This window comes from Aotus nancymaae, unplaced genomic scaffold (assembly GCF_030222135.1).
Source record: "Aotus nancymaae isolate 86718 unplaced genomic scaffold, 86718_ANA_hifiasm-v0.15.2.pri h1tg000025l, whole genome shotgun sequence".
NCBI lineage: Eukaryota > Metazoa > Chordata > Mammalia > Primates > Aotidae > Aotus > Aotus nancymaae.
This window is the reverse complement of record NW_026988438.1, coordinates 19,926,824-19,952,837: the sequence shown is the minus strand read 5'-3', so window position 1 is coordinate 19,952,837 and position 26,014 is coordinate 19,926,824. Positions and strand designations below refer to the sequence as shown.

Here is a 26,014-nt window from a genome sequence, read left to right as displayed (position 1 = left end):
CCTGGCATGTTGTACCTGGTAATAAAAAGTGAGTAACAAAGAAAAGAATAAGAACTAAATGCCATTTTATCAACATTGAACTTAGAAAAACCCGTACCTGGCTCGTGAGTGGAGCCAGAAGCACTTTATAGCAGATCATTTAATCCAGAACGAGATGAGGATTCTCTACAAAGCATATCATTTGCTCCAAACACTAAACAATCAAACATAAGAATAATTAAGTCCCATTCAAAACTCTGGCACTTCCAGCCCTCAGTTCTTTCTTCTCCATAAACTGGAGCTCAAATGTAAGGTTATAAATCCTATTACTAACAATAATGCTTCACATTGAGGAGAATTATGTGTTCCAGTCTCAACCTCAGGGATAAGGGGGAGGTCAGAAGGAAGAAAAGTTAAGGTTTGATAGGAAATAATAATGAAAGGGTCACGTAAAAGCTACCTGAATTCTTACCTAATGGATTCCACACATAACTTACAGCTAAAAGGTGAAGCTGAGAGGGAATCATGAATTTGCCCAAACATGACAGACTAAAATTTTTAGTCAATTAATCGGCATTTAAGTGGTATGTAATAAATGTCCAACAGTACCTTGGCCCTTTCCCTCAAGAAATTTACAAACAAGCAATGTCATCCAGGAACTTCAACTTGTACTGTGCTTGTCTTGTCCTTCAAACACAAGATGAGGTGATGTCACTGTTAAAACACTGTCAGTCTGGGTCTCAAACTGAATGAAATCCTAGTTCTTATTGAAGTATCAAAGGCAAGTGCATCAGCATCAAATGAGAAAGGAAAGAATTACAGAGCAAATACACAGGGAAGTGTGGAGTAATTACTAGGCAGCACTGAGTACCCATTAGATCATAAATTTAAAGTAAGATCAACTGTCATGCTTGTGTTTTCTCAAGCCATCCTTACACTTGAACGCAAGAATGAGTTGGGTGCGTAATTGGATTCAGCTAGGGTTGTTTTTTTGCCAAGTGTATAAATGAAAAGAAAGAGGGTCAAGGGAGTTAAGAGTGATTGTACAGGGTTGACTATTACAATGTGGTAATGAGTCTGAGGCAGAGGCATTAGATAATGATAGAGATGGCTGGATTTTCTATGTAGAAGCAATAGTTTGTTCAATTCCACCTAGGTAAAGAGATAAAGTCACTTCATTTAAATCCCTTATCTCCACACAAGGTGTTCAAGTCCTCTACCCTCTGTTTGGAGAAACCTGCCCAGAGATTAATACATGAATGTGGTCCATATTGAAGAAGATTTGGCAATAGTTCCTTTTTATTCTTTTCCCTCCTCTCTACAGTGATGATCTTTATTACCCTCTATCCCTCCGCTTCCTCCTTTCTAGTCTGAGTTCTCTTCTGTTTCTCCATTCCCATCTCCAGTCTCAATCTTTTATAGTTTTTGAAAGAAGAAAACAAAAAACCACCCTCAGCAAATACGCATTAAAAAATTTATGACTCTGCCTTTCTTCCTTCTTTTATTTTTATTCCTGTTCCTTCCCTTCCATGCCACTCCTTTCCTGAGAACTGAGTATTAAATTCATTAGGTGGGACATCTAGATAGGCATCTGTGCTGGAAGTGTGGAAGAATGGTAGCCACAGTGACCCAGAGAAGGGTGGCGAATGCTAAGCGGGATGAGGAGGGTATTTATGTGGGGGCTACTGGTACCCCTCACATGAATTTCTGAAAAACTTAAATTTGTAATAAATTTATCTTTGTTAATGAGATAGACATAGATTTATATATGCAGATAGAGATATCCTCTCTCAAGAACAATGCCCTCCCAACATAAATCATTGGCCAAAAGTTTCCATAGATGGACTTACATAAACAGCACATGTCACTGAGGAAATGCATAGTTAAAATAAAAATAGAAAGTGTGGCAGTTTTCCAAAGATAGCAGTCCCCTCACCACTGACTGCTTGAATGAACGATTACGTAACTCCAATCTTTACCACTGTCTGAGAACATCAAAGGGACCTTAATTCATAATACACAGCACATCTTAAATCCCTCTTTTTTCTCCTCTCCAACTCTTGTCTTGGCCACAGCTGATGCTGAGCCTCACTCTCTCAACTCTCATTCCTGCCCCTTCCCACCTTTCTAGATGCCCCAGCTTGCTCGACTTCTGGTTTTTATGGCGTTTTATGGCAAGGTCAGATTCTCGTATGATGGAAGGGTCAGAAAAAGTGAGCTGAAAAAGACCAAATTAATTTTCTTTTTCTCTTTACTCGGGCTGGAAGAGGTGCAATGACTTTGGGTAGACTAGAAACACTTGTACTTTAACAAATATTGTCACACTGACACTTTTCCTTTTGGCCACACTAAAAAGGGATGCTCCCTTTACCGAGGAAAATCAATCTATGCCCTCAGCTAGGAAGGTAAGACTGGGTTGTCTACCAGGTGAAATAAAGAAAGCCTCGAGACCCTCCTTAGGCCATCTTAGACTGTTCTGCCAAGACCAGCCTAACTGTTCTTAACTGTTCCTAAGCCAATTAAGTAATTCTTGCCCTTAATGTCTCTTGACCAGTGGAGAAGGTTGACTTTGGTTGATATCCACCCAGTGCTACTTCTATTCTTTACTTCCCTTTAAAACCCAAAACTAATGTCAGCCACATGTTTCAATACTCTCCCCAATCTGAGACTCTCTGTGTACCTACTGTAGCCAGAAACAGCCAGAACTGTCTTTCCAAATTAAAGCTTGAGATTTATATAAATGGCACTACGCACTGCCCTCTGGGGAACTTTAAGTGGTAGACTACATGCTATCTGAAAAAGAAACCCAACATCTATCTCTGCGGCTGGGTCTTGCCGCTGGAAGTTGGCAGCTGGAACCCAGCAGGTCTTCAGAGACAGATGGAGCTTTCTCTTGTGTCTTCAAAGGAAAATCCCAAGCAGAATCAGGCCAGCAGCCACAGCAGCAGTTTTGCCTGCTGTAGTATGCTTCCTACTCAATCATAGCCAGGTGTGATTTTATATGATAGAAGTGTCTATTTATCTTTTAAGCCCCTTGTTACAGGAGAGAAAGCCAGTATGGTTGTCTTCAGACACCCTTAAAAGGTGAACTTGAATCCAAATCAAATAGAAGAGATAATCCAAGAATCTCATTATAGAGTTGGAATTTAACAATAATGCTAACACTTACTAACCATTTGTTATACACCTGACACTGTTCTAGTGTCTTACACATTTTAATTTTATTTAATACAAAACTCCATGAAGTAGAAACTACCATTATCTCTCTTTGAAAGTGAGGAAACTGAAGGTCAACAAGGTTAAGTAACTGTCTAATGTATCTGGCACTACGTTTCAAACTCAAATGCTTAACGGCTACATTATATTACCTGTCCCCTAGTGTATGTGAATGGGGCAAAGGGCTGAAAGGGATATCCCTGTCCTCTCAGCCAGTACGAGTGAAATATGGAAAGAGAGAGGGAGCTGAAATCATGGCAGTAAGTACAAATTCTAAGGGAAGGTGGTCCTGAATACCACTGAAGGTTGACAGAGAGCAATTTTTAAGAAAATGACACTAAAACTAGGTAATATATAGCCATAGATCCATACCTTCCAGGACATCCAGCAGGTAGTGAAAATGCAGGCTCCCCAGGCACCTTAAAAAGGTCCCAAAAGAGACAAAGATTCCACCTAAGTCTTCTACCCCCTTGGAGAGACACCAGGGAATTTTAGTGGTGCTGTAGCCCCACACCTTCCTAATCAAATGTACTTGGGAGAAGAGGCAAACGGTCCAGATCAAGACACCCAATCAACACAGAAAAGATGTTCTGAAGCTATATACTGAGGACTTAGAGCATGCTAGACCCTTGTGCAAAGCTAAGGGGAAGCATGGGCAGGCAGGAAAATATTTATCCTCAGATGTGTCAGCTGCAAGCATTTTACTAAAAGAAGCCCCCATTCAAGATAACATATAACTGAAAAATATTCAACTGCCCTCTCATTCCAGTAAAATAGCTTGCCAGGAGCATTTTTTCAGATTGCATCCATATTTATGACTAAGTGGGGCACTTGGCTTCTACGTGATTCCCAAGACTAAGCATAGCTGCTTGTTCCTTCATGCAAAAGCAGCCCTTTAATGCAGTCACCACCACATCCTTACAACTATATGACATCCCTCCCTCCACCTTCATCTAACACCAACAGATCACAAGGTCCAAGGAGATCTGGCTACAGAGTCACATGAACGCTTAGAGTGACAGTCCACTCTCCTCTAGATAAGCAACATCCATTTCTGGGCAGTCTGCCTTTTACTTGCTCCAAGTGAATTCAATAACACTTCTGAACTTAGGAAAGAAAACATGACTCCATTCTTTATAGTAAAAATAACTTCAGGTTACCTCATCAGTTTCTTTCATATGTATTGCTTCCACGTCTGAGATTGTTATTAAGCTACAGAATCTTAGCTCCAAACCCACCCCTCTACACTCAACTTTGCACTGCTGGCGCTGGAACTTTGCAGACTCTATTTCACCTCTGCCAGCTGAGTTTCTTAGACACGGGCACCAAGAGGTGCCAGAGGGAGACTAGAGGTGAGAGAGGAGACTTGCCTTCTGTTTGCTCACTGTTCTGTGAGAGGAGGAGCTAAGCTCCTCCTCTCGAGATCCTTAAGGTAATCAGTTCCTTTATTATACGAGGTAATATTCACAGGTTCTAGGAATAAGGATATGGTCATACTTTGGGGGAGTCACCATTTGGCATCATTCAGCACAGTTACTTCGTCTCAGCAGCAGTAGTTGGCTTCAGAAATAGTTGATTCCAATTTCCATTTTTTCCATGATACAAAACCAATCATCTTTTGTCATCTCAGAGATAACAGGACCATATTCACAAGATTCCCACTCTGAACTTCTCAATTCTAGTAAACTCAACCTGTCCCCTTTGTTCCTGAGCCCTGGGGGCCACATCTGCTTCCTTCAGGTACTATCTCTGTATTGCCTCAATGTTTCCCTTTTTCTCCAATACCTGCTTATTTATATCCTTACATTAAATTACCTATTAAAATGACCGCTGTCTATTTTCCTCACCAGGCTCCGCCTGATACAATATGTGAGTTAATTTCTTCTGTGCTGTAATTTGTCTACACACACAAAAAAGAAGCCAAAGTTTGTCGCCTAGTGGAGCTTCAATAATAGGAAACTGTTTAAGTGTTCAAAAAATACATTCTCCCCTTTGTTAACAATGGCAGAAAACACAGGTCATAAATCTACTTTTCATTTGTCATTTTCCTGTTGTCTCCTGTTAATTATAAATGTTTTGAGGTCAAATTTTTAATGCTGAAAAGTTTATTGGTCAAAATTATTTGTTTTACATAAGGGAGAAGTAATTCAATCTTGAGCAAGAAAACAGAGCTGTGAAAACTTTCAAAGTTCCTGCATGAGTCTCCTCTGGCTGTATTATTTCTTTGTCCATATTATTACAAACTTGGTGGTTTAAAACAATGAAAGTGTACTCTCTCATAAATCTAGAGGCCAGCAATCTGAAACCAATGTGTCAGCAGGGCTATGCTACCACTGAAGTCTCTAGGGGAGAAGTATTCCTTACTTCCAGCTTCTGGTGGCTCCACCACTCCCTGACTTGTGCCCACATTGATTCAATCTCTGCCCATGAGTTCACCTACTCCTCTTTATGTGTCTTCTCTTCTGTGTCTTTCTCTAAAAACCCCTCTGCTTTTCTCTTATAGGGATACATGTGATTGCATGTAAGTCCCATCCAGATCATCCAGATAAGCTCCTCCTCTCCAGATCCTTAATCCGTTTCTTTGTTATACAAGGTAATATTCACAGGTTGAGGAATAAAGACATGGATATATTTTGGGTGAGTCACCATTTAGCTCACCATTGTCCACCCTCAATGGCCTTTACTTTTTCCATTTTCTTCCTTTGGAAATGGGAATATTTTGTAACTGTTACATTTTATCTGTCTCATTACTGTATTTTGAAACAACGTGTTTTCTAGTTTCACAGGTCTACAAACAGAGACAACGTCCCAAGATGGATCATGCTTAGAGTCTCACCTATACCTTATTTACATGATTAGATGGTAAGATTTGGGACTTTTTAAGCAATGATGTTTAAATGAGATTTTTGGATTTAGAACTGGTGCTGTAATGGTTTCAGGCTTTGAGGGATATATTTTGCAGATAGGATGAACATAATTTTTGAAGGGCCAAAGAGTGGAACGTAGAGTACTAAATGCTGTCCTTCAAAAAGATATGTCGACATCTTACTCCCCAGAATCTGTGAATCATACCTTATATGGCAGAAGGTGTGATTAAGGACCTTGAGAGAAAGAACTTATGTTAGATTATCCAGGTGAACATGAAATACAATCCCATGTATATTTGTATAAGAAAGGCAGAGGGATATTGAGATAGGTATGCAGAGGAGAAACCACACAAAGAAGTAGCAGCAATATAATCATTGAGGCAGAGACTGGGTTATGAAGCTATAGACCAAGGAACACCAAAGACTATCAACTGCCACCAGAAGCTAAAAAAGCAATGAAGCAGATTATCCCCTGAAACCTTCACAGGGAATATAGCCATGTCAGCAACTTGCTTTCAGACTTCTGGTCTCCAGAACTGTGGGAGAACACACTTACGGTTTTCGTTTTTTTTTGTTTTGTTTTTTGTCTATTTCATTGTGATGAGAACATTTAATAAGAGATATACCTTCCAAAACATTTTTAACATACAGTACATTACTGTTGACACTAGGCACAACATTTTACAAAAGATTACTAGAGTTTATCCATTTTGCTTGACTGAAACTTCATGATACTTGATTAGTAACTCTCCATTTCCACCTTGCTCCAAACTCTGGTAACCACTATTGCACTCTGATTTTATGAATTTAGCCATTTTAAATACCTCGTATAGTTGAAATTATGCAGTATGTGTCTTTATGTGACCAGCTTATTTTACTTAGCATAATGTGCTCAAAGTTCATCCATACTGCAGAATTACCTCCCTTTATAGAGCTGAATAGTAGTCCATAATATGTATATACTACATTTTCTTTATTAATTAGTCAATCAATGGCATTCGGGTTGTTTCCACATCTGAGTGAGGTATTGTAAATAGTGCTGCAAAGAACCTAAGAGTGCTAGTATCTATTGGATAAATACCCAGAAGTAAGCTTGCTGCTTAGTCATACAGTAGTTCTTTGTTTCAGTTTTTGAGGAACCTCCATAATGTTTCCAAATTAACTGCACCATTTTTCATTTCCACCAACAGAGTGCAGGAGTTCCAATTTCTCCACATCCTTGCCAACACTTGCCTTTTTTAAAAATATATAATAGCTTTGTGCAGTGGCAGTATCGTAGCCAGTGAGGTTTATCCAAGCTGCAATTATTGCAAATTGTAAACTTTTCCCAATACCCTGCCATGACGACTTGAAATATAGTCAGGATTGGCAATTTTTGACAGTCTCTACGGAGACTGAATAAAAAATAAATAAAATAATAACCATTCTAACAGGTGACATCATCTTTGGGAAAATGTCATTCAACTCCTTAGAACATTTTTAAATTAAGTGTTTAGGGGTTTTTTTGCTATTAAGTTATATTAATATCCTACATATTTTGGGTATTAAACACTTAAATTGTTTTCAAACATTTTCTCCCATTCCATAAGTTGCCTTTTCATTCTCTGGATTGTTTCCATTGCTGTGCGAACCTGATGTAGTCCTACATGTTTATATTTCCTTTTGTTGCCTGTACTTGAGGTGCCATGTACATAAAATCATTGTCGAGACCACTATTATGAATATTGCCACCTGTGTTTTCTTCTTCTTGTTTTAAACTTTCAGGTATTATCTTTAAGTCTTTTGTCCTTTTTGAGCTGATTCTTATTTATGGTATAAGATAAGGATCCAATTTTATTATCTTGTATGTGGATGTTTTCCCAAAACCATTTACTCATAAAACTATTATTTTCCTATTGTATTTTCTAGGCACTTTTGTCAAAAATCGGTTGACCTTACAGGCATACCTCATTTTATTACACTCCATTGTACTTGCAGATACCATGTTTTTTTTACAAATGAAACTCTGTGGCAACCTTGTTTCCAGCAAGTCTATTGGCACCATTTATCCAATAGCATGTGCTCACTTCCTGTCTCTGAGTCACATTTTAACAATTTTTCAAACTTCTTCATTATTATTATATCTACTATGGTCATCTGTAATCAGTGATCTTTGATGTTACCACTATAGTTGTTTTGGGGCATTATGGTCTATGCCCATGCAAGACAGTGAAGTTAATCAATCAATATAGTGATTATTCTGACTGCACCGTGGACTGGCCATTACGCTGTCTGTCTGTCTCTCTCTCTCTCTCTACCCCCGCCCTCACACTTTCCTATTCCATGAGACACAACAATATTGAAATTAGGCCAATTAATAATGATATGATTACCTCTAAGTATTCAAATGAAAGGAAGAGTCGCATCTCTCTCACCTATATACAAAATCTAGAGATGATAAAGCTTAGTGAGGAAGGAATGTCATCTACAAACAGAGACAATTTTGCTTCTTTCTAATTTACATGCCTTTTATCTATTTCTCTTACCTAATTGCTCTGGTTATGACTTCTAGTACTATACATATAGAATTAGCAAGAGTAGGCATTCTTGCATTTTTCCTGATCTTAGAGGAAAAGCTTTCAACTTTTTCCCATTAAGTAAGGTGTTAGCTGTGTGTCTGTTATATATGGCTGTTAAGATGTTAAGATCATTTCCATCTATTATTAGTGTGTTGAGAGTTTTTATCATAAATGTTTGTTGAGATTTGTCAAATTATCTTCACCTATTTAGATGATCATGTGATTTTTATGTTTTATTTTATTAATATAATTTATCATGTTAATTGATTTTTATGTGTTGAACCATCTTTGAATCCCAGAGATAAAGAACTTCTTGGTCATGGTATATGATCTTTCTGAAAGCCTGTTGAATTCAGTTTGCTACACTTTGCTCTGATCTTTATGATTCCCTTCCTTCTACCAACTTTCAACCCCATAGCTTGCTTGTTTTCAGTTGAGAAAATTTTCATGTATATTTATCATGGTTATTCACTTGCAGTTTTCTTTCTTCTTGTGACTTTGACTTTGGTATCAGGGTGATGCTGATGAAACAAACTTGGAACTATTTCCTTCTCTTCAATATTTTGGACTTGAGAAATACTGTTATTAAGTTTTCTTGAAATGCTTAGTAGAACTAAACAGTGAAGCTATCAGGTCCACAGCTTTTCTTTGGAAGTTTTTTATTACTGATAACTACTCCATACTAGTTATGTCTATTCAGACTATGTCTTTATTACTTAGTCTCGTAAGTTGTATGTTGCTAAAAATGTACCTATCTAGTCTAAGTTACCCAGTTTGTTAGCATATACTTATATCCTATAACTATAATTGTTCATAGATTTTATGATTTTTATTTTTGTATCAGTTGCAGTGTTCATGTTTTATTTTAGCCTTTTAGTCTAGCTAAGAGTATGTCAGTTTTATCTTTTCAGAATGTCAAGTCTTAGCTTTGTTGTTTTCTATTATTTTTCTATTTCAGTCATTTCTACTGTAATGTTTGTTATTTTCTTTTTCCTGCTAACTTTAGGTTTTTCTTGGTTTTTGTTGGTCAGTTTCCTAAGGTGTAAAGTTCAGTTCTTCTTTTAAGATACTTCTCAATTTTTAATGTAGGCGTTCATTGTTATGAACATCTCTTAGTATTGCTATGCTGTATTCCATAAATTTTGTATACATTTTTTTCATTTGTCTCAAGGAATTTTCTAATTTCAAGTTCTTCTTTAATCCAATGATTATTTAAGAGTGTGTTCCTTAATTTCCACTTGTGTAAATTTTCTAGTTTTCTTTTAGTTACTGATTTTGAATTCTGTTGAAGGCCTTCTCTGCATCTATTGAGATGATCACGTGGTTTCTGTCTTTGGTTCTGTTTATGTGGTGGATTACATTTATAGACTTGCATATGTTGAACCTGACTTGCATTCCCAGGATGAAGCCTACTTGATCATGATGGACAAGCTCTTTGATGTGCTGTTGCAATTGGTTTGCCAGTATTTTATTGAAGATTTTTACATCTATGTTCATCATGGATATTGGCCTGACGTTTTCTTTTTTTGTTGAGTTTCTGCCAGGTTTTGGTATCGGAATGATGCTGGTCTCATAAAATGATTTGGGACAGACTCAGTCTTTTTGTATTGTTTGGAATAGTTACAGAAGGAGTGGTACTAGCTCCTCTTTCTATGTCTGGTAGAATTTGGCTGTGAATCCATCTGGACCTAGACTTTTTTTGGTTGGTAGGCTATTAACTGCTGTGTCAACTTCAGCCCCTGTTATTGATTTATTCAGGGTTTCAACTTCTTCCTGGTTTAGACTTGGGAGGGTAGAAGTATCCAGGAACTTATCCACTTCTTCCAGGTTTACTGGTTTATGTGCATAGAGTTGTTTGTAGTAATCTCTGATGGTGTTTCGTATTTCTGTGGAATTGGTGGTGAAAGTCCCTTTATCGATTTTATTGCATCTATTTGATTCTTCTCTCTTTATTAATCTGGCTAGCAGTCTATTTTGTTGATCTTTTCACAAAACCAGCTCCTGCACTAACTGATTTTTTTGAAGGGTTGTTTGTGTCTCTCTCTCCTTCAGTTCTGCTCTGATCTTAGTTATTTCTTGTCTTCTGCTAGCTTTTGAGTTTTTTGGATCTTGCTCCCCTCTCAATAAAATAGGTATCAAAGGAATGTATGTCAAAATAATAAAAGCTATTTACGACAAACACACAGCCAGTATCATAATGAATGGGCAAAAACTGGAAACATTCCCTTTGAAATCTGGCACTAGACAAGGATGCCCTCTCTCACCACTCCTATTCAATATAATATTGGAAGTTCTAGCCAGAGCAATCAGGCAAGAAAAAGAAATAAAGGGTATTCAATTAGGAAAGGAGGAAGTCAAATTGTCTCTATTTGCAGACAACATGATTGTATATTTAAAAGACTCCATCATCTCAGCCGAAATCTCCTCAAGCTGATAAGTAACTTCAGCAGTCTCAGGATACAAAATCAATGTATAGAAATCACAAGCATTCCTATACACCAATAACAGACTTAAAGAGAGCCAAATCAAGAGCAAATTGCCATTCACAATTGCTACAAAGAGAATAAAATACCTAGGAATTCAACTAACAAAAGATGTAAAGGGCCTCTTCAAGGACAAATACAAACTACTGCTCAAGAAAATAAGAAACGTCAAAACAGATGAAAAAAAATTCCATGCTCATGGTTAGGAAGAATCAATATTGTGAAAATGGCCATACTGCCCAAAGTAATTTACAGATTCAATGCTATCCCCATCAAGCTACCTAAGATCCTCTTCACAGAACTGGATAAAAAACACCTTAAACTTCATATGGAACCAAAAGAGCCCGCATAGCCAAGTCAATTCTAAGCAAAAAGAACAAAGCTGGAGGCATCACGCTACCTGACTTCAAACTGTACTACAAGGCTACAGTAATCAAAACAGCACGGTACTGGTACCAAAACAGAGATGTAGACCGATGGAACACAACAGAGGCTTCAGACGTAACACCACACATCTACAACCATCTGATCTTTGGCAAACCTGACAAAAATAAGCAATGGGGAAAGGATTCCCTGTTTAATAAATGGTGCTGGGAAAACTGGCTAGCCATGTGCAGAAAGCAGAAACTGGACCCCTTCCTGATACCTTACACTAAAATTAACTCCAGATGGATTAAAGACTTAAACATAAGACCTAACACCATAAAAACCCTAGAAAAAAATCTAGGCAAAACCATTCAGGACATAGGCATAGGCAAGGACTTCATGACTAAAATACCAAAAGCATTGGCAACAAAATCCAAAATAGACAAATGGGATCTAATTAAACTCCAGAGCTTCAGTACAGCAAAAGAAACAATCATTAGCGTGAACCGGCCACCAACACAATGGGAAAAAACTTTTGCAATCTACTTATCTGACAAAGGGCTAATATCCAGAATCTACAAAGAAGTAAAGCAGATTTACAAGAAAAAGACAAACAACCCCATTCAAAAGTGGACAAAGGGTATGAACAGACACTTTTCAAAAGAAGACATTTATGAGGCCAACAAACATATAACAAAATGCTCATCATCACTGGTCATTAGAGAAATGCAAATCAAAACCACATTGAGATACTATCCCATACCAGTTAAAATGGCGATCATTAAAAAATCTGGAGACAAGAGATGCTGGAGAGAATATGGAGAAATAGGAACACTTTTACACTGTTGGTGGGACTGTAAATTAGTTCAACCTTTGTGGAAGACAGTGTGGTGATTCCACAAGGACCTAGAAACAAATTCCATTTGATCCAGCAATCCCATTAATGGGTACATATCCAAAGGATCATAAATTGTTCTGTTATAAAGACACATGCACATGTATGTTCATTGTGGCACTGTTTACAATAGCAAAGACCTGGAAACAACCCAAATGCCCATTTATGATAGACTGGACAAGGAAAATGTGGCACATATACACCATGGAATACTATGCAGCCACAAAAAATGATGAGTTCATGTCCTTTGTAGGGATATGGATGAATCTGGAAACCATCATTCTCAGCAAACTGACACAATAGAAAATCAAACATCGCATGTTCTCACTGATAGGCAGGTGTTACTGATTTTAAGTTTCATTTCCTTGTGGTCAGAAAGCATATTTGGTATGATTTTAATCTTCTTAACTTTGTTAAGATTTGGTTAGTGACCTAATTCATAATCCATCCTCGAGAAAAAGCCATGTATACTTTAGAAGAATATGTATTTTGCCATTGTTGGGTAACATGTCCTATATATCTGTATATATGTAGTGTTATTACAGTCTTCTGTTTCCTTATTAATCTTCTGTCTGGATGTTCTGTCCATTATTGAAAGTAAGGTACTGATTTACTATTGTTATTGCTCATTATTTCTATCTTCATTTCTACCAATGTTGACTTTATGTATTTAGGTGCTTGTTTAATGCGTGTGTGTGTGTATACATATATATATATATATTTATAATTGTTAGGTATTTCTGGTCTAGTGACCGTTTTATCATAGTCAACAGAAAAATTCCTTCTGTTTTGACAGTTCTAGACATAATTCTATTTTTCTAAGAATAGCCACCCTTGCTTTCGTTCAGTTACTATTTTCATTAAATATCTTTTTCCATTCCTTCACATTAAGTGAAGTAATGAATAATGAAATTGAAGCCATCATAAAAAGTCTCCCATTAAAAAAAAACAAAAAGCCTAAGACCTGATGGCTCGAGAGCTGATTTCCACTATCATTTAAAGAAGAACTAACACCAATTGTACTTAAACTCTTTACAAAACTAAAGAGAAGGGAATCCTTTCAAACTCTTTCTACAATGCCAGCATTACCCTGATACCAAAACCAGACAAGGACACCCACACAAAGAAAAATACAGGCCAATAACCGATGAACATAGAGGCAAATATTCTGAAAAAATACTAGCAAAGCAAATCCAACAGTATACCAAAAAGATCACATACCATGATCAAGTGGAATTCATCCCTGGGAGGCAAGGATGGTTTCACATATACAAATCAACAAATGCGAAACATCACATTAATAAAATAATGAACAAAAATTATATGAGCATTTCAACAGACAGCAAAAAACAGCATTTGAAAATATTCATCATCCCTATAAGCAAAAAAAACTCTCAACAAACTGGAATAGAAAGAAAATATCTAAAAATTGAAGAATCAAATATGATGAAGCCACAGATGACATCATAGTCAATGCGGAAAAATTGAAACTCTTTCCGCTAAGATCTGGAAAAAGACAAAGAAAGTGGCCTACTTGCAACACTTTTATTCAACAAACACTGGAAGTCCTGGTCACAGCAATTAGCTAAGGGAAAGAAAGACATCAAAACCGGAAAGAAAGAAGTCAAATTATCCTTATTTGTAGAACATGATGTTTTATTTAGAGAAACCTACAGACTATCAAAAAACTGTTATAACTGATATATTCAGTAAAGTTGCAGGATATAAAAATCAATATACAAAACTCAGTAGCATTTTTATACACCAAGAACAAACAATATGATAATAAATCAAGAAAACAATTTCATTTTCAATAGCTACAATAGTTATAAAATACTTAGAAATCAATCTAACCAAAGAAGATCTATATAAGAAAAATGATTTTTAAAAAATTGATGAAAGAAATCAAAAGGCCAAATACAAAAACTGTGAAAAGATATTTCATACTCTTGAATTTTAAGAATTAATATTGTGAAAATGACAATAATACCAAAAGCAATTTATAGATTCAATGCAATTCACAGTAAAATACCAATGACATTTTCCACAGAAATATAAAGCAATCCTAAAATTTATGTGAACCTAAAAAGACCCCAAGTAGTCAAAGTATCTTGACCAAAAGGAACCAAGTGGAGCTATCATATTACCCAACTTCAAATATGACTCCAAAGCTATAGTAACCAAATCAGTATGTTACTGGCGTAAAAGCAGACATGTAGACCAATGGAGCAGTACTGAGAACCCAGGTATTAATCCATACATTGACAGCTAACCATTTTGACAAAGGCACCAAGAACCTAGAATATGGAAAGAACAGTCTCTTCAATAAATTGTACCGGGAAAACTGCATAACCACATGCAGAAGAATGAAACTACACCCACGTCTCTTGCCATATACAGAAATCAAATCAAAATGAATTAAAGACTTAAACCTTAGACCTAGAATTATGAAACTCTAGAAGAAAAAAATCAGGTAAATGATGCAAGACATTGATCTGGGCAAATATTTTCTGTGTAAGACCTCAAAAGCACAGGCAGCCAAAGCAAAAACTGGCGTATTAGATTATATCAAACTAAAAAGTTTCTGCACAGCAAAGGAAATAATCAACAAAGTGAAGAGAAAACCAGCGGAATGGGGAAAAATATTTACAAACTATTCAACTGACAAAGTATTAATATAGAATATATAAGGAGTTCAAACAACTCAACAGCAATAAAAACCCAGTTAAAAACTGGGCAAAGGACCTGGAGAGCCATTTCTCAAAAGAATGCAGACAAACGGCCAATGGTTACATGAAAAAAGTCTCAACATAACTAATCATCAGAGAAATGCAACTTAACTGGGGTGAGATGATATTTCATTGTCTTATACCTTTTGGCTTGTAGAAAAAAGACAAGGAAAACAGATGCTGGTGAAGATGTGGAGAAAGGGGAAATCCTTTTGTACACAAAAGGGGATAGAAGTGTCAATTAGCACAGCCACTATGGAAAACAGTATGAATGTTTCTCAAAAACCTAAAAATTGTGGGTAGGAGCTTGAGCCAAGATGTCTGAATAGAGGCAGCTCCATTCTGCAGCTCCCACCAAGAAGAACAAAAACTGCAAGTGAACTCTGAATCTTCAATTGAGGTACCAAAGTTCTCTTATTGAGATTCACTTGATGGTTAACATGACCCATGGAGAGTGAGCAAAAACAGGGTGGAGCATGAGATTTGGGAGGGGTCAGGGATAAAATGATATTGTTTGTCTGTGTCTCCACCCAAATCTCATCTTGTAGTTCCCATAATTCCCGATTCATGGGCGGGAACTTATGGGAGATAACTGAATCATGCTAGTGGTTATCTTCATGTTGTTCTTGTGGTAGTGAATAAGTCTTATGAGATCTGATGGTTTTATAAAGAAGAGTTCTCCTACACAAATTTTCTCTTGTCTGAGGCCATGTAAGAAATGCCTTTTGCCTGCAGCCTTGACTGTGAGGCCTCTCCAGCCATGTGGAACTGTGAGTCCATTAAGCCTCTTTTTCTTTATAAATTACCCAATCCTGGGTATGTCTTTATCAGCAGCGTGAAAATGGACTAATACAATGATGGTTATCCCAATTCTTCTGATTTGATCTTTACACATTATATCAATGTATCAAATTATACATACCCCTAAGATATGTGTGCCTATTATGTATCAATATTTCTGATATATAAAATTAATTTTTAAAAAGTAATAAAGTGACAAACAGACAGCATATACTTTGGGCTTTTTTTAATCCATTTTTTAAAATCCATTGTTTAAAATCCATTCAGCCACCCTATGTTTGATTGGGAAGTTTAATTTATTTACTGTATTAGTTCATTTTCATGCTGCTGATAAAGAACTACCAAAAACTGGGAATAAAAAGAGGTTTAATTGGACTTACAGTTCCACATGTCTGGGGAGGACTCAGAATCATGGCAGGAGGTGAAAGGCACAAAAGAAAAAGGAGAGGAAGGAAAAGTGGAAACCCCTGATAAATCCATCAGATCTTGTGAGACTTATTCACTTTCATGAGAATAGCACAGGAAAAACCAGCCCCTATGATTCAATTGCATCCCCATGGGTCCCTTCCACAAAATGTGAGAATTCTGGGAGATACAATTCAAATTGAGATTTGGGTTGGGACACAGCCAAATCATATCATTCCACTTCTAGTCCCTCCATATCTCACATCCTCATATTTTAAAACCAACCGTGCCTTCCCAACAGTCCCCCAAAGTCTTAAATCATTTCAGCATTAATCCAAAAGTCCACTGTCCAAAGTCTCATCTGAGACAACACAAGTCCCTTCCACCTATGAGCCTGTAAAATCAAAAGCAAGTTAGTCACTTCCTAGATACAATGGGGGTACAGGTATTGGATAAATACAACCGTTCCAAATGGGAGAAATTGGCCAAAAAGGAGGGGGGCTACAGGGCCCATGCAAGTCCAAAATCCAGTGTGGTAGTCAAATTTTAAAGCTCCAAAATGATCTCCTTTGACCCCACATCTCACATTCAGGTCACGCAGATACTAAAGTTGTGTTCCCATGGTCTTGGGCAGCTCTATCCCTGTGGCTTTGCAGGGTACAGCATCCTCCTGGCTGCTTTCACTGGAGCTGAGTGTCTGTGGCTTTTCCAGACACATGGTGCAAGCTGTCATTGGATGATCATTCCAGAGTCTGGAGGATAATGGCCATTTTCTCACAGCTCCACTAGGCAGTGCCCTAACAGGGACTCTGGGGGCTCTGACCCCACATTTCCCTTCCATACTGTCCTAGCAGAGGTTCTCTATGAGGGCCCTGCACAGGCAGCAAACCTTTGCCTGAGTATCCAGGCATTTCCACTTATCTTCTGAAATCTAGATGGAGGTTCCCAAACCTCAGTTCTTGACTTCTGTGTACCCACAGACTCAATACCATGTGGAAGCTACCAAGGCTTGGGGCTACCACCCTCTGAAGCCATAGCCTAAGCTCTACATTGGCCCATTTCAGCTACAGCTAGAGTGGCTGGGACACAGGGCACCAAGTCCGTAAGTTGCACACAGCATGGGTACCCAGGGCCTGGCCCACTAAACCACTTTTTTTTCCTAAGCCTCCAGGCCTGTGATGGGAGGGGCTGCCACGAAGTCTCTGACATAGCCTGGAGACATTTTCCCCATGGTCTTGAGGATTAACATTAGACTCCTTGCCACTTATGCAAATTTCTGCAGCTGGCTTGACTTTCTCCTCAAAAAAATGGGTTTTTATTTTCTACTACATCATCAGGCTACAAATTCTCTGAACTGTTATGCTGTTTCCGTTTTAAAATGGAATCCTTGTAACAGCACCTAAATTAACCTTTTGAATGCTTTGCTGCTTAGAAATTTCTTCCACAAGATAACCTAAATCATCTCTCTCAAGGTGAAAGTTCCACAAATCTCTAGGGCAGGGGCAAATGCCACCAGTCCCTTTGCTAAAACATAACAAGATTCACCTTTGCTCCAGTTTCCAACAAGTTCCTCATCTCCATCCCAAACTACCTCAGCCTGGACCTTACTGCTCATATACTATTAGCAATTTTGTCAAAGCCATTCAACGAGTCTGTAGGAGGTTCCAAACTTTCCTCTATTTTCCTGTCTTGTTCTGAGCCCTCCAAACTGTTGCAACCTCTGCCTTTTATCCAGTTCCAAAGTCACTTCCACATTTTGGAGTATCTTCAGCAACACCCAACTCTACTGGTACCAATTTACTATATTAGTTCCTTTTTATGCTGCTGATAAAGATATCACCGAAACTGCGAACTAAAAGAGGTTTAATTGGAGGCCTCAGAATCACGGAGGGAGGTGAAAGCCCCTTTTTTTTTTTCTTTTTAATTGCATTTTAGGTTTTGGGGAAAGCCACTTTTTACATGGCAGCAGCAAGAGCAAAACGAAAAAGAAGCAAAAGTGGAAACCCTGATAAACCCATCAGATCTCTTGAGACGTATTCATTATCACAAGAATAACACGGGAAAGACCCCCACTCATGATTCAATTATGTCTCCCCCTGAGTCCCTCCCACAATACACGGGAATTCTGGGAGTTACAATTCAAGTTGAGCTTTGGGTGGAGACACAGCCCAACCACATCGTTTACATTTAAAGTAATTACTGAAGGGCAAAGATTTGCTATTGCCACTTTATTCATTGTTTTCTATGGTCTTAGAGTTCTTCTATTGTATTTTCATTTCTTACTGCTTTCTTTTGTGTTTTGTTCATTTTTTTTATTAATACACTTTGATCCTTTTCTCTTTTGATTCTGTGTAACTTTGTAGGTATAGCATGTCTCAGTGTGAATTTCTTTGAGTTCATCTAATTTGGTATCTTCTAGGCTTTCTAGATGTGAATGATCATTTCCTTCCCCAGATTTGGAAAGTTTTCACCCATTATTTCTCTGAATAATTTTTATGGTTCTTTCTCTTTCTTCTTCTAGTACTCCCATAATGCACATGTTGCTCCTACTGATGATGTCCCCTAATTTCCCTATGCTGCGGTTTCTGACCACTTGCTCTGTGCTGAGCTGGAGAGGGGAACTTTGGCATCTGCCAACCAAGTCACCATGTCCATTCTTCCCCAGGCAGCTAGACTATACTGTATCTGTCATAGCTTCAAGACTGGTAAGACAGGTACTAGCTCTTTGGGCAGCTCTGGAAGTTGGGCATTGATTTGCATGTCAACTCTGCCCCTACCAGGGGAAACTGAGAACTGGGTTATTTTTTGTTTTGTTTTGTTTTTTTAATCTATTTGCTCTGTGCTTAACTGGGGGGAGGATCAAGGTCATTTATTATCTCTGTTCTCCTCCAGGTGGCTAAACTATTCTGGACCCTTCAGATATATCCAAAAGCCTCCTGAGAAAATTTGGGGTGCTGTACACATGAAACAACCTCTTCCCTGCTCTGGATGAAGCTGGGAACTAGTGTACCTTTTCTAGGTCATATAGTACTGAGCTGGGGGTAGGGTTTCTGGTGAAAGGGTATCCTCAATCTTCCCACCAGCTTTGTTAAGTCTGGTTTCATTTTTTGTTTTCAGGATGCAGAAGCTTTTCTGGTTTCTCACAAAGGGAATTTGTCTATGACTTACTGCTGAATTGATGTGTTCATGAGGTATTTTTGTGGGGGAAGAAAGGTCCAGAGCTTTCTATTTCACTATATTGCTGATGTCACATCATATTTCTATTGTTTTAAGCCCCAAAGTTTGTGGTAATTTGTTATGGCAGCATTAAGAAACTAATACAGTTCCAAAAGATAACAATACAATTGCAAGAAGTTAAAAATTGTTAAAATAAAACCAGATTTGAAAAAAAGATTAGCAGCCATAGGACATATGTTCGCACCTTCAGATGGGGAAGGTATGAGACTAGATATGGATTCATTTGTACTATTTCAAAATAATTTCTAAAGTACAAATGTTAGTGCTATTAAGATTTTTAATTGCTGATGTGTTTCAAGAATTGACAAGCTTATTAAAAATTAATGCATCATTAAATGTATGTAGCTCATCAGTTCCTTTTAATGATATTCATTTTCTCCCAAAGCACAACCTGCAGGCATATTGACATTGACTTGGGTGATGTTTCTAAACATTATGGAACATCATCCTCTAGCAATTCAAATCTTCCCAACTGTATTTCCTTTTCACTACCTATAAATTTTCTACCTGAAACCTTTCAAACCACACATCTTGATTATAAATTTTAAAAATAATAATATGGTTGTTTCCATACTAAAAGAGATAAAATAGATTCTAGTTTTTATTGTATTATTTATTGTATACAACAGTTTTAAACCTTTTTTTTTTTTTTTGCTATTAAGATTTTTCTTTTAATATGCCATGAGATATCTTGATTGTATATTTTCCAAAGTACTTTCCAGCCACATCTCCCAGCCCTTCCAAAAGATTCTGCCAGTCTTTCCAATGCAATAAAAGATGCTGGATTATAGTTTTGTCTACCATCTCTTTTTGAAAGCAATATACTAATGATTTTAATGGTAATACACTCTTATCTAATAAAGAAACACATTTACAAATATCAGAAACCCAGTTTTGAAACATTTGCATTAATTTTGAACTGAATCAGCATTTTGTGGGTTTTTTTTTCAAAAGGCAGCAGTTTGACTCACGACTTGCTGATAAACACATTTCTGCTGAGGGAAGGGAAAAGACAGGGAGAGTGAATGCTGCATTTCTCCATTGGCCCCAAAAGTGCTAATTTCACAAAGGGATACATCAAAAGCAAACATGCAATGGTTGTTTTAAAACTTTTACTGCAATGTAACAATGAAGTAAACAGTAATTAGACACCTACCAATTTTTCCCCAAAACAAAACAAAACAAAAAAAATGTAAACAGGAAAATAACTCTGCCTATACTTGTACAGCTTCTCAAATCATGTTAGAAGGGTCTCACATTCAATGATCAAGAAATTTTAAAATAGCAATAATTATTTTCATCTTAAGAAAAGGTTCCCTTTCTCCCCTCCCACCCCAAGTATTTAACATGAAAGAATGGGCTTCCTTACACATTAATTTTATACTTATTTTTGAAGCAGCAACAATTAACCATCAATAATTTGGCATTTCTGTTTACAGTCGCAACAAAAATTTTTTAAATTTCACAAAGCCATTATCCAGTGTTGCCATGAAACAGAGACTGTAAATTCTAGGTAGCTAAAATTCTTTCTGAAACCAATGTTAAGTCAAAGAAATATAAAGCAGGGCATTACACTAAGTTTCTGGATCTAGCACACTAAAAAGAGTGAAACCTAGGAAAAGTTACCTACTGTTTTACAGAAGAAATAACGACCTGCAAAAGCTGCTTTTTGGTTGTATAATATTTTACACACTGTGTGGAGTTGCGACATCTGCTAACTGAAGCAGACATGCGCTGTATTTATCCCTGCCCTATATCCTAGATCCCTCCCTCCCCACCCCCAACAATCTACTACCTTATACCAAGTACTGTGGATATGAGCCCAAGTCATCCCAGACAATCCAGTGAACAAGTTAGTGTAATGCACTGGTGTGAAGTGTGAGATATAAAGAAGTCCCTTTCAATCTTCATCAAAGTTCTGCTGTAGAAGAAAATTGGCAGCCAAATTTTCATTCTTCTCACAAGCAAAATATGCTTGGATCACAAGTCCTTCGGGAAATCCTAATGCCTTTAACCTTTCTATAGCTTCTTTTTCCTGAGGCGTTACTTGAATGTAGTTCATATGACCACTTCCAGCTTCTGCAATTCCTCCACTGCCACCTCCACCTCCTCCTCCTTGACCACCAGCTTCTTGAACTGGTTCATTTAACATCTGAATAAAATGCTCCCGGTGTTGGCTAATTTGCTGAAGTAATTGAGGATTCTCTCGACCTATCTGCTGTAGTAACGCTGGGAGCAGGGAAGGATTCTGTTGAATAATTTGTCTCATCTGTTGAAACTGAGGCTGATTCCGTAAAAATTCAAGGGGATGTCCTCCAGAACTTGTTGTTGTAGTCGTTGCTGTTGTAGTTGCTGCGGCTGCAGCCACTGCTGAAGACTGAGGAGCCCCGGTACTAGCTGCTCGAGGGGGGTCAACCACAGCCTGATTTTCTCTATCTCCAGGGATTCCCATTAAAAGATACTCCACTGCTCTGTCAGGGTTGTTGAAACTAGCTCTCAGGGCTGCAATTACTTGCTCTCGTTCATAGCCCATTGACATGATCTCAGTGACCATATTCTCATAAGACTGACCTGTCACAAGTGCACTTGTTGCATCTTCAAAAAGGTTTGACCGAGAAGAATCTCCTGATGTACTGTCAGTTGATGTTGGGCTAGTAGCCACTGGTGTCTCTGCTGGCTTTTCTGCAGGTTTCTCTTGTTTAGTTGCACTAGCAGGTGCAGGTTCAGGAGATGGTGTCGCTGATGCTGGAGTGAAGGATGTTGGTGTGGAAGTGGGCGCCACAGCAGGGGCAGGGGTTGGAGCCTGAGCCACAGTTGTTACTGTGGAGGAAGTAACTGCTGTAGTGCTGGCAGGAGCTGACTGCTGAGTTGTAGCTGGTGCTGGTGTTGACACTGCTTTGGGTTTGGTCACCATAACCACCACAAAGTTTTCCTCATCAATTTTATATTCTTTGAGAGCAGTATCATCATTGAGGATTTTGCCTGCATAAATTAATTTTTGACCTGCTACCGGAAAGGCATCTTTCCCCTTTTCAGATTCAATCTTCTCTTTCAGTGCTGTCACCGTCTCCTCGGGGTCGATGTCTATCTTGAAGGTCTGCTGCCGGAGGGTCTTCAGGGTGACCTGCATGGTGCCGCTGCGCAGCTCTGCTGCCGGGCCTGTGCCGGGTAGTTTTAAACCTTCTAAAGTGGTGTTCTATTTCTTTCATTTATCAAGCATATGAAAAACTAATTTTCCTTAAAGTAGAGAAAAAATTTGAGAGAAATTGCAATTCACTTTATAGCATCTTGCAAGTTATAAACTCATGTGTTTAACAACTTCTTTAAAGAATCTAGATATTATACTGAGTTAGATAATTTAGGTCTAGAAATTATAGTAACAATCCAGTTTTCTGCTTAAGTCTCAAGGAATGTTCTTGCTATCCTCAACTTTGAATCATTCTAACATTTCAGAAACTTCTTGTTTTCCACAATCCGTTGTATCTGTCAACTGAAGCAGTAAATACCCTAACATTTTAGTGCTGAAAACCACAAATATAACATCTGATAAGAATTAATATTAAGACAATTTTTTATGAAATGATAATAGTTAATGGACTTATACTTTAAAAGTAACAAATTATTGGCTCCCAGGGTTGATAATAACTAGAAGTTGTGAGAGACTGTCCTATTCTACTACCACCAGACCCCAGATATATGGTACTCTGGTCTTATAGGAAGCAGAAAAGCTTTCAAGATACCCTCTTTCACCACTATATAAACAGAAAAACTATCCAAACTGAGCTTTAAGGAGTAAACTACAAGAATGAGGACAGTTAGGAGCCTAGAAGCCTAAGCAGAAGTGCCCAGGGCCATGGGTAGAAATAACTGAGGGAAACTTCTGGGAATCTAAGAAAATAGGGGCCAAAGTGGCATACAGCAAGACTGGGCCAGCATACCATAAGAGGGCAAAGTTACCCAGAGTTGCCATGGGGCCCAGTAATATGGCTGCTCACTAATCCTTGAACAGAATAAGCTAAATCTGAGACTTACTCTTGATGAGTAAAATATTTGCAAGGTCTTAATGTCTACTCACAGATTTTTTATTAGTTTGAAAGGGAGAAAATAATTATACTGCAGAGAAATCAGGTAGTATCTTGACCAAGTGATCAAAATTAACATCAGCATTGAGAGAGAAATGGATATGTGTACCTCTGCATGTTACACCCTGAGAAGTACACAAAAGTATCTATCCAGTATTACAGCAAAGAATTAGAAAATATTTTAAAGACAGTATCTAAAATACAAACACTGTAAAATATATTACAAATGATAAGTTATAAAACTTTAATGAAAGTATTTTAAAAGACATAAACAGGGAGTTAGTCCAAGTTCAAGGATAGAAAGATTTCACATGACAAAAATGTCAATTTTCCCTAAATTGATTATATATTTAATGCATCTCCAACCAATATGCCAATGAGGCTTTTCATAGAATTAGAACAGCTGATTCCAAAATTTCTATGGGAGAGCCAAAAATAACAATACTTCAGAAGAAAGAAATAGAAGATTTGACTCACCATATATATGGATACATTATAAAGCTATCTTAGAAGGCAATATATTAGTATAATGAAAGAAACTGGCCAGTGGAAAAGAACAACATCCAGAAATAAGCCCATACCTTATAAGGAATTTTGATAGCTGGCAGAGGTGACACCATCTGCCCTGGAGAAAAAAGGGGGGTGTTTTTTAAAGTCCTTTTTCTCCCCCTCCCCCCGCAATTACTTAGGTAGTTCATGCTCATCAATTATTGGTAAGGAGAAGAAAGAGAACAAAAAGCAAATGGGCAAATAAAGTGACCTCTCTGTCTTTTCTGCTGCTTCTATTGCTGACAGAAATAGTAGTTACTAGAACCTAGACATTTTTATATATTTCATTTATAATCACACCAGTTTCAGAACAAGCCCCAGAAGGCCCATGACTTGTCACAAATCATAATTTTGCTCTGGTGGAAATTTGAATATGTATATTACTCTCAAATTGTAGTGTGCCTAAGCATAATTTTGCTCTGGTGGAAATTTGGATATGTATATTACTCTCAAATTGTAGTGTGCATAAAAATCAAAGTATTTGAAAAAAATGCAGAGATTCTAATTCAGTATATCTGGTGTGGGGTCAGGAAAATAATTTTTTTTTTGAGACAGTCTTGCTCTGTTGCCAGGCTGGAGTGCAGTTGCATGATCTTGACTCACTGCAACCTCCGCCTCCCAGGTTCAAGTGAGTCTCCTGTCTCAGCCTCCCAAGTAGCTCGGACTACATACAGGTGCACGCCACTAGCTAATTTTTGTATTTTTTAGCAAAGATGGGGTTTCACCATGTTGGCCAGGATGGTCTCGATATCTTGACCTCGTGATCCATCCATCTTAGCCTCCCAAAGTGCTAGGATTACAGGTGTGAGCCACCGCACCTAGCCAAAAATGACATTTTTAACAAGCCTCTGGGTAATTCTGAAAACCTATTTTGGGAAACACTATGATGAAGTGTTAGGGAGCCCAGGAGTAAATGCCTCTCAACACAGTCATGTAGTCATTTCCTCATCAACAAATGTCAGCGCTGTCTTACTTGCTGAGAAGTTTAACTTTGTCAAATGGCACTCCAAAACCCTGGTGAATCTCAAGAGTTCACTTCAGCAATGAATCTTTTAGGAATCATTTAATGTTGATGAGAAAACACAATGGAGCAACATGAAAATGTGACAAGACTTGTTAAGTACAGAATGAGAAGCACTTTCTCTTTCTGCAATTTCGTTTTCCTCCCCATTTTTACAGAGGGGAAGCTTGGCACTATCCTAATAACTAATGAGATTTTCCACAGTTCACAGCAGCAGGACTTCCCAGAAGACCTTATACACTCTTATCCATACTGCATAGGGCTTGAAGGTCTTGGCCAAGCACAATACACATTACCAGTGGCTATCGACTTTCACCTGCAGTGATGATTCCCAAGCATCTCTAGCTCCAACCTTGGCTGTGGCTCCTAGCTTTCCAGATCAAGGCTAAGTAAGGCACTCATCCCTACACCTCAAAATCCCCTTAGAAGCAGACTTTTCTGACCATTTCTTATGAAACACCAAGGTAATGTTTTCAGAGAATAAACAAGGTCAGGTACACCGCATTTTTGAGAAATGGAAAAATGTTAAGTACTCCATGCTTTCTGTATCTTTATTTCCCCCATCCATTATGTTCCTCATTGACTAAATTGATGCTTCCTTCTTTTTATCAAGTATATTCTAAAAGTTTATATTGTCTTGGACAGTCCAGCTCAGGAATATTTATACACTTACTGGTATTTTTTTAAATAAAATATACTGGAATGCTAATAGTTGGGGTACCATTAATTCTTCTCATATCTTAGGCCCCAAGTTGGTTTATTAGGCCTCATCAATACAAACATAGAGGACTTCCACCCATCACCTTCTCACTAAGTATCCTTTCGG

The 26,014-nt window shown here is 37.8% G+C and overlaps 1 protein-coding gene and 1 non-coding gene across 2 annotated transcripts; one reads left to right on the top strand and one right to left on the bottom strand.

Annotated features, from left to right (window-relative positions):
- Window positions 1-7,315: 7,315 nt before the first annotated feature.
- On the top strand, window positions 7,316-7,456 carry LOC135276554 (U4 spliceosomal RNA). Its single transcript, XR_010344115.1, has one exon. It is a non-coding gene; the product is annotated as a U4 spliceosomal RNA (small nuclear RNA).
- A 12,732-nt stretch (window positions 7,457-20,188) lies between these two features.
- On the bottom strand, window positions 20,189-22,706 carry LOC105716302 (UV excision repair protein RAD23 homolog B-like). Its single transcript, XM_064380301.1, has one exon. It carries the CDS (start codon window positions 22,664-22,666, stop codon window positions 21,437-21,439), a length of 1,230 nt encoding a protein of 409 aa, XP_064236371.1. The 5' UTR covers window positions 22,667-22,706; the 3' UTR covers window positions 20,189-21,436.
- Between the last annotated feature and the right edge of the window lie 3,308 nt (window positions 22,707-26,014).

Bases quoted from the DNA above. Each gene is read 5' to 3' on its own strand.
- LOC105716302 (XM_064380301.1), bottom strand. From the start codon at position 22,666: ATGCAGGTCACCCTGAAGACCCTCCGGCAGCAGACCTTCAAGATAGAC.